The sequence below is a fragment of the Ascaphus truei genome, chromosome 3, assembly GCF_040206685.1.
Source record: "Ascaphus truei isolate aAscTru1 chromosome 3, aAscTru1.hap1, whole genome shotgun sequence".
Taxonomy (NCBI): domain Eukaryota; kingdom Metazoa; phylum Chordata; class Amphibia; order Anura; family Ascaphidae; genus Ascaphus; species Ascaphus truei.
Window position 1 is genome coordinate 193,542,697 of NC_134485.1, and position 12,868 is coordinate 193,555,564.

General features: G+C 41.0%; 1 protein-coding gene across 1 annotated transcript in view; it reads left to right on the top strand.

Moving 5' to 3' along the window:
* MMP28 (matrix metallopeptidase 28) overlaps positions 1-12,868 on the top strand; it is an 82,343-nt gene that overhangs the window by 44,371 nt on the left and 25,104 nt on the right. Inside the window, exons 4-5 of the mRNA XM_075589866.1 lie at positions 7,255-7,476; positions 10,804-11,046. Coding sequence (XP_075445981.1) covers positions 7,255-7,476; positions 10,804-11,046 — 465 coding nt within the window. The remainder of the gene's footprint in view (positions 1-7,254; positions 7,477-10,803; positions 11,047-12,868) is intronic.

Consider the following 12,868-nt stretch of genomic DNA (forward strand, 5'->3'; position numbering starts at 1 on the left):
GACAGTTGAACAATGTTACTTCTCCAATTGCTCTCCCCATACTGCCGCCTCCCTTCTATCCTAGCTCATCTACCCTTCTGTCACAGCTTTCCTATAATCCTTCCCCTTGGACTTTGCTATGGTCCCACCCTTCCTGACTTCTCTTCGTATTCTATCCCTCTGGACCTCTTTGTAGAGATCGCCTGATTCTACCCCTGCTCACGTAGCATGATCACCTTCTTCTTGTTCGCCCATGTAAATAGAATAAGCTTTATTTTCCCTCACATACTCTATATATAGATCCTTTGATAGTCCTAATGATTTTTGGTGCTGACTGAAGTATAAAGCAGGGATTCACCACGCTGGACTTATAGACACTAGACGATGGATATCTTCCTCCGCACATACAACGCTGATACTTCTTACTTTCTCATTGTTTTCTTTGTTGCAGATCATCGTGACAGTTTTTTGCACAATGTTTTGGAGGACAAAGCCCCTTCATTACTGTGACATAAATCACTCAAGTGGACCCTATACACACAAATATAAAACATATCTATACACCCAGTTCAAATTAAATGTTTGTAACACAATGTATCTAATTCAAACGGGCAATTAACGTTGTCAGTAAAATCAACACATTTTGTTAACCGTAAGGCTACGGCCCCGCTGCCTGCGCTGCACGCGCGTCTGCGAGGCTGTTGGCGTATGTAGCCGAGTCCCCCGGTCTTCAGTGAGCTACAGGGGGGGAGGAAGCGTGACAGGGGAGTGACGGGGTCGCGGCCGTGATGTCACCCGGCAGGTTCGCCCTCATTGCCTGAACCGCCGGGGGGCGTGGCCTAGCGCTCCGTCGCGAGTTCTGATCTCAACTCTCTTGAGATCAGGAGAAACTGTCGGCGCAGCGCAGCACCCCCCCCCTCACAGCGGGCTCGGCCCCAATGAGGGGCGGCTCTTGTCCCTGCAGCGTCCGCCGCAGCGGGTGCTGCAGTAGCCAGCGGGGACTTGGCCTAAGTATATCTTAATTATCCAATAAACGTATGAATAAAGCTTGAAACATCTTCACGATGTGTTATTCCTCGACTGCTACATAGCTTGATAGACTCTTACTGTAGCTTCCATAAGTCTTCATATCAATCTTGGTTAACTATGTTCATTGATTTACTGACAAAGCTCCTTCCCGGTTTAAATTTGATACAATGTATGCGAATTCTACACTTTCACAACTGGACTAACATGGCTATTTCTATTTAATTCACACATTGTGTTACAAGCATTTAACTTGAACTGGATACCATATCGTGCAAGTACTAAAGTCTGGTAGCCGGTCTAGGAAAGAGACACAATGGATTACTTTATTAGATTTTTGATCATACTCAAATTTGTGTTCTAATAAGTATTTTTATGCTGTATCTATTTCACGTTAAAAAAAATATTTTTTTAAATAAATAAGTTCTGTAGTATTAGATAATACTGCATTAAAAACGAAATTTAAACTCTTAATGCCATGTTTAATGAGTTTTGAAGCATCCTTTGATTTCTATAGCAGGTTTAGCACCTACTAAGCAGTGAAAGATCTTTGCAACACTTTTATGTTTGTGATAATTTGTTGCTAATATTCCCAGCAGTTTGAGCTGTAAACTGTAACAATAGATAATGTTACCTTAGTAATATAAAGATACATTGTAGCTGCTGAGTTACTCTGACTGAAGCAGCCATTAGGTTAGGCCCACAATCAGGATTTTTCCAGAGTATAACAGGAGCTGAAAATATGAAATATAAAAATAATGGTGTAGCCAATAGAGAAAGTGAATCTATCTAAAAATGATGCAATGGTCTCACTCACAAGTTGCTTCTAGAAAATATGGCGTATCAGAGATCCACCTCTCTCAGATGGGAGCACTAGAATGAGCCCTCTTTGGTATATGCCTGTGGAACCGCTCCCAATCTGGAGTTAATCCTCCCAAAAAGCAGAATGAATTCGCAAATGGTGTTGTATTGTAAATAAATAAATATATTGCACAAATAAAAGGTAGAGCTGTTTCACTCACATTTCATCATAAACAAAGTTCATGGGAGAGAATAGCTGACTTCTGCAAAATCCGTCGGTCTGTCTGCTACCTCCTCTGCATCCGCGTACGTCACCTCCTGTGACGGCTCAAGTCAGGGCGGAAGTAGTCTCTCTGATTACTCAGCTGCCAGTCTGCAATCTTCGGTACTCCCAGTAACAGATTAGGAACTGCTGATTCAACGCGTTTCGCTTGGCTTCATCAGATATTCGAGCGCTCCCCTTACTTTGAAGACCACATACTACTTTTGGGATCAGAGAACGATCCATCACAATGTTTTTTTGAGCTGCCATATGTATTTTTCACCTTATTTAATACTGTTGATTCACTTCTTGGTGAAGGTTATATTTAAATTTGATGTGTGATTGCTCACTTAAATTGCAAAATTTGAGGTGTCATTGTTTCATTTGATTTAGGTATTATATACATTTTCTGAATGATTACACTTTTATTGGTTTACACTATACAGTTCACTAATAGAAGCGCCCGGTTCCACTTTCTTTTTTTTTATAACAGGAGCACCAAACGATTGCCAGGTTAGGTAAGAATGTAGAATTATACATTGCAACATGCTTTACATACAGTATACAAATAAGAAAACAAGGGGGGATGTAATATTACTGCTTTAATGATAGAATCATCAGGGCATAGAACCATACATACATGCATACATACATATATATATATATGTATATCTTTATTTATATAGCGCCATTCATGTACATAGCGCTTCATAGCAGTAATACACGTGATAATCATATAAATAACAAATAATACAAATAACACATAATGGGAAGAAGTGCTTTAGACATAAAAGCGACATTTAGGAAAAGGAGTCCCTGCTCCGAAGAGCTTACAATCTAATTAAATATGGTTTGTTCTATTTACAAGTTGGCACTAAAAATATCTACACATCTAAGAATAGTCTTGTGATTGTATATACTCTATTATACGAGATCCTGTATTTTTGGATGTATTCTCTGGTATTATTTGAAAAGGCTTACAATATGGATTCACGAATATTCATACAGTATGACGTCAAACTATACAAATGTCTAAGGATCCGACCAATGATGTCAGACTCAGTCGAGATGGCGCAAATGCACAATGGGCGGCCACTGTGTGTGTGTGTGTATAGGGGTCCACTTGAGTGATTTATGTGCACCCAATGAAACAACTTCCTCCCGCAGAACGTGCAAAAGATGTCGCGATCTGCAATAAAAAAAACCAAAGGAAGTAAGAAGTATCAGCCTTGTTGTGCGGCAGAAGACTACATATCCAGTGTCTTGTTGCTTCAGTGCACCAGAAAGTACACAACTAAAGACTAAAAGAAGCAATGATACATTCAATAAGACAAATTGCATCTCCTGCGACAAGCATGGGAAGTCTATATATGTTTTGGGTTTTTTTGCACTCTTTTTAGATTTTGTTCACTATAATTAATAGGACATGTGACAGGGCCTTAGCTCCTGTCTAAAAGGGCTTCAAATAGAAAGCCTGTATTTCGCTGATGAGTCCAGCAGGGAGCAGGTTAATTGCACCTGCAGACAATTAGCCAGTCTCCACCTGGCTCATAAGACAGGTAGAAAAGCCTCCTGCTTAAATGGCACTGGAGGATGGTGTGCCGACACAGAGAGATCCCAGGGAACCGGATCCTCTTGTCCAGGACACGGCGGACTCTGGAACCTGCCAGAGGGATTACCCTCAGAACACAAACCCAGACTGTGGCCTGTGGTAAAGAGCACCCTGATCACAGGTACCTCTTTAGACTTTGGAGGCCAGAGATTGGTAAGAGGTCTAGCCTCCTAGCTCTGCAGATAGGGACTGGCAAGTATGAGTAAGCCCTTACAAAGGGATAGGTCTATTTTCTTTATGTTTATGCTATCTTAACGCTGTACCTTTTTGGCTAAATAAAAGCCAATGTTAATTTTCCCTCATCTGTCTCCTTGGTCATACCTCGGCACTTGTCTCCTAGAGCAGGGGTGCGCAAACTGGGGTGCGTGATATTGTCTGTGGGGGGGAGGGGGGCGCAGGCTTTACAGAGGCCCCACCCACTTCCTGAAGGCACTTAAATTAAATGCCGGGGAAGCGGCGAAGGCCTCTGTAAACTAAACTGCACTTAACTTGGCTCAGACGGCTTTCGGAGATGCGTCGCCATGGCAACGTGACGTCATGACGCCCAGAACGCCGGAGGCAAGGTAAGGGGGGGGGGCACGCAGAGAGGGGGACAGCCGGCAGGGGGCTCAGGGAATAATGATTGCGCTCCCCTGTCCTAGAGGGCACTTCTGTTTTTTTTAACCAGTTTTAACTGCATTGTAGCTGATACATGGCACATAGTACTTCTTAAATATTATTTCTTTAGGTGCGGCATATGTCACACACCCCATGCTGTTGTTCTGTTTCTTCTTCTCTCTATGTACTGCAGTGGAAGAACTACATAAGACCGTATAATATTAGTAGTGTAGGACTTACTGAAATAGGTTTACTGTGATGTGGTTGTAGGCTTAAAATATTTTGGGCAGACTATGGAAATAGTACTCTGCTGGAGAATAAAAGAGGGCGATGTAACAGGGATGTCACTGTAAAAGTCTTGAATTTCAGTTTTCGATACCCAATACTCTCTATTCCTGCTTACTATAATTGAATTTATTTTTGCTTGTGCACTGCAGATAGGCACAGTACAAACTGCCACTGCTTGAGAATTGCCTGTTTCTCATCCATCATCTGTCTTATTCACTTCGGTTTTTGGAAACCTCAAGAGCTCACAAATATTACAGCCTGAAAACCATGTGTTGTTTGCAAAATGGAAACAGATGCACAACAAATGATGAAACAGTGTTGCATTTTTGCTGCAAGTCAGTTAAAATATGACAGACTAGGGCATTTGATTTTACCAGGAAAGTGATGTTCAACTTTTATTTTAAAAACTGTTGAACCCTTTACAAAGTGTATTGTGACTTTGTGGATCCCCAACCTACCATACCCAACCTATGCACATCCAGTACAAATACTATTATTATGCATGGGTGTATATTTTATAAATGAACGATTGCCTTTCTATACTACACATAATTTACAACATTGTACCTTTTTAAAGCTGCAGTTCAGTCAATATCCTGCATGTGTGGTTTTTTTTAATAAATCAGTTCTGTAGTAAGAAAAAATACTTTTAGCATTTTCTGTTTTTAAAAAAACAACTTTGAAAGACCAATTTTCTTGTATTCTATTTTAACAGCCATTTGCTAAGGCACTGCCCCCTCATGTCCTGTCACAAGCCCTGGCACACCCCTTTGTCAGCCCTGCCCTCCCTCTAGCACATGTCAGTGCAGGAGTGCTCATGAATATTCATGAGCTTCCACTGAGAGACAGAAGCAGAAGAAAAACAGATCCCTTCACTAATTATGTCACCAAATTTCACCTATCAATACATGGAGAACGAATTGACTGGCAGCTATACAGTTCTTTAGGTAATTAGAGATTGCACACATGAAACTATTGAAGTAAAAAAAGAAAAGAAAAAAAAAGACTGAACTGCAGCTTTAATAATATATTTTTATTTACCGGAAAGAAAAAAAAAAGGCAGAAAGACCTTGAAGAGTAAAATCTCCACCGTTGCCAATTGTTTCTCAGAAAAACCTTGGTAATGCCCTAGAGCATCCAGGTTAAAAACCACAGTACTAGAACATTTACATGGTCCTATTTATATATAGGGACTTCTTAATGTCTCCTGAACCTTTACAGTACTGGGGGGTCCAGCGGCATCAGAATGCCAAAGAGCTTCCAACACATCCGGGTCATGTGACCACTCCAGGAGCGATCGCATGACCCGACCCGGGAATGCGGGTAACGGAAGTGGCTCCACTTCCATCGTGATCGGGCTGAGCGCTCCATTGGAGCAGTCAGCTGGATGAGCCATGCAAGATGAGACACAGCCGTACCAGGTACGTCATGGAAGCACTGTAAAGGTTAAAGAGGTTATACAGTTTAACCTACCGGTAGGATGAAGTGAACTAAAGACAGTGGAATGTTCAATAGGTTAAATGTAGCTGATTGATTGGCTCCTTTAAACATAAAAAAAGTACTGTAAAATAATTGTTTTAACATTTTACACCGTAAAAACAAATGCTGTGGAGAGTTTTACAATGTTTGGCAAATAATCCTGGTGACGGCAGTGGTAGCATGGCACTCCAAGTAAAGGCTAAGCCCGAGAAAAAAACTTTCATATTCATTTTCAAATGTCATGCCACTTTGACGTAATTATATCATTACTGTCTGAGCAGCAAGTTAATGCGAAGAGTACATGGATGCCCAACGTAAGCAGTTATTATTAACCTGGCTTTGGTTGTATACTTTTCTGTATTTACTACATAACCATTTTAACAGGGTGCACAAAACAGCCCTTTAATTGAAATTTATTCTGCGTTCCTTAATATTTCAATTTTTGGTTTTCCTGAAATCAGACATCATTTCAATACACTAATATTGCTCATCTTATCTTCTCTGGTAACATTTTGCGTCTGCTGTTTCTGCTCTCTCAAACCCAGTTTGCATAATCAGGGATTTTATCCTTTTCCCACAATTACAACTTTAATAGAAGACCCCAGACGTGGAATAAAAAGCTCAGAAATTAATGGAACCAAATCAGAACGAAAACAATGCAAAATACTTCATTTTCATAAATTTTTGAAAATGTGAAAAAAGTCATGCTTAGAAAGCAACACTGCATCATAGTATGGATTAAATCAGGGGGTCTCTGTAGCTGAACCCAAGTCATTATACCTCCGGGGCCCCCCTGCTTCCGGAGATACTTACCTCTGTAGCGGGTGCCGGTAGCCAGTCCGGCTCGCTAGCGGGGATCACGTAATGGATGCTTTTCAAAGCTCCCGCACCCTGCGGGCCAAGAGGAAGCTGCGACATCATCTGGCGTGGCTTCCTATTTGCCCATATGACGTAGAGCTTTAAACTTGCAGGAGATACCTACACCCCCTTTGGAAGTAAGTATGTCATGAAGCAGGGGGGGTCCCAGGAGCTGAAATTAACGAGACCCCATGCTTCAATCCTATGTAAAAATAAAAATTAAAAAAAATATGCAAAAATATCACCCGCTTAGATTGCTCCTTTAAGCTCTAGAAGCATTTTGGAAGGGATTGATGCTTGGAGGTTCATACACTTGCACTAGATTAATCAATTTGCGTCTTCTGTCCTTCAGATAAGAAATGGTACAAACACCACCTCACGTATCAGGTTGTCAACTGGCCCTGGTACCTGTCCCAGCATCAGGTGAGGCAAGCCGTGAAGGCGGCCTTCCAGCTGTGGGGTAATGTCTCCTCACTGACGTTCTCTGAGGAGGCAGGAGGCCCTGCAGATATCCGCTTGACGTTCTTCGATGGAGACCACAATGATGGAGCCAGAAATGCCTTTGATGGACCAGGTGCTAAATGCTTGCTTCTCGTAAGCTTTTTTTTATTCTTTACGTATAACATGCACTCAATTTAAAAAAAAAAAAAAAGAGAGATGTTCTCATGCAGTACTGTTTCATGACATTATTCATATTTCTTTAAAATTCATCTTGGTCTATTAGAATGTGCTTGGTTATATCACCAGAGCGAAGCCACTTTAAAAAAAAAAGAAGCACATCAATATTTAAATGCCTGCTTAAATATCACAGTAGTCCAGTTAAACTTGGCCAATCTAAATACCAGTGATCCATTCATATTATCAGGGAAAAGCCCCATGCAGCTACGTTTGCTAACTGTTAAGATGTAAGGCACCTTCTGGACCATTCATATTAATGGACTATTTACTATGCACTTAGTAAACCGGTCTGGTAATATTTGGAGGCCTTGAACCCTAAAAAGAGTCACATGGGGGAGGGTTTGTAACTTTACCTTTCCCCGGTTTACATTCAGCAGGAACCCTCGAGCTGTGGGTAGAAGCTTCTCCCGCTCCCCTGCAGTCAGCAGCTTAATGCTGGCATGTGATTAATAGTGCTTACTACAGACAGACTATTGTGCTGGTATAAGGAGCTGCCCTGCCTGATCTGCTGTCTTCCTCTGTGTTGCTTCCCTGCTGCTATTTAATTCCTTACCTTGCATCTCAGAGCTGCACCTACTGTAACCAAATTATCACTGCTTTGTGGCAAACGGAAAAAAAAAAAGTGCAAAAAATTGCTCATAGCCTAATACAATTGAATAAAATAATGATAAAAAGCAAGTGGTATCAAACTCGCAAGGTATCCATGTACAAACAGCTTTCAAACTTTTTAAGTTTTAAAGTGTGCTCCTTACATCATCTGCATCCTATGTCCTTCATCTCGGAAGCTGCACATCCAGCCACACCAGGAGTTGTGAGTAATATTTGGTTTGCTACAGGGGTATCTTCCAGCTTTTCATAAAGCTTTTTTATGTGAGTGCATAATATTGTATCTTATTGTCTTTGGTCACCTAAGATGTTACATAAAGTTTATAAATGTTTCATTGCGCCCTTTACATTTCTTTTCTCTTTCTGTTTGAGGTTATCTCTAAACTAGAGGAGTGGTAGCCTCTCCTTGTGGGGCAGCATTATTTCACACCACTACAGGAGGACTGAAACCACTAATCCTTCCCACCTGTCAGAGTGCATTCTAATTCAACTAGTTACTTTAAGGACTGACAGGGGGGCTTATCTATCTGTGCTTAGCTTCTGGTCTGCATCTCTTAGGGATAAGTGCGATCAGTGGTTATCATTTTATACTTTTATTATTTATATATCCTTTTTTGTTTTGTGTTTTATGAATATTCGCTTCCAGCATTTTATTCTAAATTATGTATCTTTTAATGTATACGAGTTTGTGATTTTCACATTACAGAGGTTAAAACTGGTCTGTAATCTATACCCCTCAGACAATATTTGTAACTACATATACTTATATGGAGTAGCCTGTGGCTAAACGTAGCGCACCCCAATTGCACTAAGGTGCATGTACTCTCGTATACATCTTTTTCTTTATCTGAGTTCTTACTAATGCTTCATAAAGGGGCATAATTATGTTTACTTCCTTTCCATCCATTGCCCGTTTAATGCAATGTAACCCCTGTCTGCCCAACAACAGCAGAACACTGCCCCCAACATGTTTAACTCAAGGGATATGTGACTATTTTAAGCCAGAAACCGGGCTGGTGAAAAAAGAGGGACTATGAGAGGGATTGAACCTTAAGTGCAGGGCGCAGACATTTTGAATTCAGAGCTGCATGGAGCTTACACAGTGAGGCTGCATGCAGAGCCATCCTACATATAGGGACATGCATGTGCCTCACAGAGAGATGGGGAGCTGATTGAGTGGCGATCCTCATCATAGGGAAGCAGAGTACAGAGAAGCAGAACAGTGAGGAGCTGGCAGCACAGAGGAGCAGACCAAGGGCGCTGATCATTGTATGAGCCCAGAGACAGTGGAGCAGTTCAGGAGTCAGACAACTGAAGGAGGGATTCCCCCCCAGAAAATGGTACCATACTACATATGTCTTTGTGAAGCCCAGGCTGCAACTGATATCCCAACATAAGAGCTCCAATGAGATACATGTATCACATAGTACTGCCTGCTTACTCAGGACTGGGGGGCTGGATACAGTGACTCACACACACAGCGCTGGGTTGTTCTGGGGTGTTAGCAATTATGTTGGTGTATTATACCTGTTCCTCTTATTCATAAAACTGTTATATATATATATATATATATATATATATATATATATATATATATATATATATATATGCAAATATAACTGTATGCTCATCTGCATGTGCAGATATATACACATGTATATACATATATATCCTGTTGTGGTGTCCCCTTATTACTGGCCCCACGCCCGTGTGATGGTAAATAAACTGTATGGACACAGGCTCCCATCTCGTATACTAAGTTAACAAACAACACACAGAACCACAGCAAGCTCTTTTTGGGAACCTCTGAGCCCCCACAATATATATATGTATATGTGTCAAAAAGGAGAGCTATTGAGCGTGGCAAATGTATACAACAAGCGACAGAGAATCCCAATGATACATCCAATATGACAAAAATACACAGTAAAATACTTATATATTCTCTCTATCAGATAAACCACTAATATACCTCTATTAGTAATCCTAATAGAGGTATATTAGTATTTTATCTGGTAGTGTTAGGACCTGCGAACGGGTGTCTGCCTTGTCGTGGCTCGCAGGCTTACAATGCTTTGGCCAAAGGGTTAAACTAAATCCCCCTTTTTCAAGAGAATATATAAGTATTTTACTATGTATTTTTGTCATATTGGATGTAGCATTGGGGTTCCCAAAAAGAGCTTGCTGGGGTTCTGTGTGTTGTTTCCAAGCATCGTATACACAAGGATTTAAAGAAACAAAAAGGGTGAGTGAAACTGCACCTTTACTGCTTTTGAACATTATATAAAATTATAGCGTAAAGGTAGTAATGGTGTCCCCTGTCTTTTTAACATAAGCTAATTAGTCGTGGCAGAACCAGGAAATAGTGCAAGGATATTTTTGGTCCCTTGCTTCTTCACCCCTATATAGAAGCACACCACAAGACCACCAGGGAATGGACCTCTTAAGGCTGTGGGCCTCCGGTGCATTGCATCTGCTGCATTACCTATTGTTCCCCCACAGAAGCTAGGGGTGTAACTTTGCAAATAAGGTTGAGAACTAGTGATCTGCATGGCTCTAGTCTTCAGAAGTAATTAGATCCTATTTTTTTTTTTTACACTGTAACTTTTTCCAACAGGGGGTGCTCTGGCACATGCATTTTACCCGAGACGAGGGGAGGCCCATTTTGACAACGCTGAGCGCTGGTCGTTGAATGGCAGGGGCAGAACCCTCTTCATTGTCCTGGCTCATGAGATTGGACACACCCTGGGGCTCGAGCACTCGCCCTTCAAAAACTCCCTCATGTCTCCCTACTACAAGAAACTGGGCCAAGATTATGTGCTGAACTTTCATGACATCCTGGCCATCCAAAACCTGTATGGTAAGGAACTGGTCGGAAAGTGCCATACACAAGCATGTGGAACATTACCATTTATATTTGTTTGCAGATATACATGGTAAACAGATATACTGTTTACAGATTTGCATGGTTAAAAATATATATATATCTCAGAAAACCTAAATAATGATCACAAAATGTCCAAGGTTTCAAGCCCTAGCCGAGAGCCTTTTCGGAACAAGTCCAAACAATATGATACTTGGTAGATCAGTCAGTGTGTGGCATGCTTGGTAACGTGCCCCAGGGCATCTTCTAATGATTCAGTACTGTTTTTGTGTACCCATTTGCTGGCCGATGAGCAGCTTTATAGCGTAAGGACTGAAGAACGACTGGACTCTATCATTATCAAACTGAAGTTAATTGATGGGTATGGTATGAATGGGAACTGTTCAGGTTACCCCCGCATCGGCTCATAAAGTAGTGTGGTGGCGGTGCTCCCTATGTAGGTTATGAATATAAACTATGCAAGAGAAAGAAACCCAGATTGGGCACTAGTCCCCCTACTGGATGATTAATGACAATTAACATAAACTTTATTTAATATTCAATTTAAAATAATGGGTGTTAAACGCAATAGTGATCCTAGTGTATCAACATTGTGATATATGTTCTGGTTCAATGAATAGCTTCTGAAATAGGATAACACAAACATTTAAACCTAATCAAAGCGACTAATATGGATATAATATCCACTGCCCTTAAATAGAGCCAGAGATGTAGGGTTTAGCTAAATAGTCACTGTCGCTGGAGTGGTGCCATGTAGGAGCAACCCCCCAGATCCTCAGGCAGTGTTCTTGCTGATAATGAAGGGATGTACCCTTGCCTGGTCTGCCTCACCGAGGTAATCTGAAAAGTGCAAAAAAGCAGGGGCTCATATAGTGTAAAAAAAGAACACCACAGTATAGTGAGCGAACCAGTAACTCATGTGTAAATAAAGTAAAATCAGTAAAGCAAGGGAGGGTACAAGGTGTAAACGCACACTGCTAGATGGTGTAAGGATTCTGACAACAGTATAGTATACAGAGAGAACCCAACGAGACGGGTTTAAAGCACCCCACTGTATGCACTCATTACCATTAGTCACAGCCTAAATTCTCCTGTGGTCCACCAGCCAGATCCAAATCAGGGAAGGTACAAAAGAGCAAAACAAAAAAAAATGTTATTACATAATTGATACACTAAATGGTTAAAATAGTTAAAATTCCCCATGGAGGAGGTAAGGAGAAAAGGGAGTGAGGGCTACCGGACAGCTGTAATAGGGTTTGTAGCCAAATAGCTCTCTTCTCTCCTGCGATCCTTATGTCGTTGCCACTATCTCATGACAGTGGGAGTATATATTACACTCTAGATGCAGATCAATCTTTGAGACTTAAGTCAACTCTGTATGAAAATCGACTAGGTACTAGGTGTATCCAAATCAAAATTTACTTAGCCCCATAATTTCCACGATGGGAATGAGTATGTATCCCAGGGTTTGTTGAGTACCTATACTGGATAACCTCTAATATATAGAGACCAAATTGATACCAAAAAACAGCTAGTGATGTAGTGCTGTGATTTAGAACCCAATTGCTAATCTGGGATCAGTATACCAGTATCTGAGGTACAGAGTACATAAAGCCTATAACAACATGCGGGGTAAACACTACCCGGTTGTACATCTAGGATGTCAGTGTAGCTGCGATTCAATAAATCCACACATGTTCACTCAAAAGACAGTCTTGCCACATAGTATCATCATGGATATTGTTGCTAGTCTAAAGATTTAAACCACACTATATCCTCTATGTCAAGTACATTCACA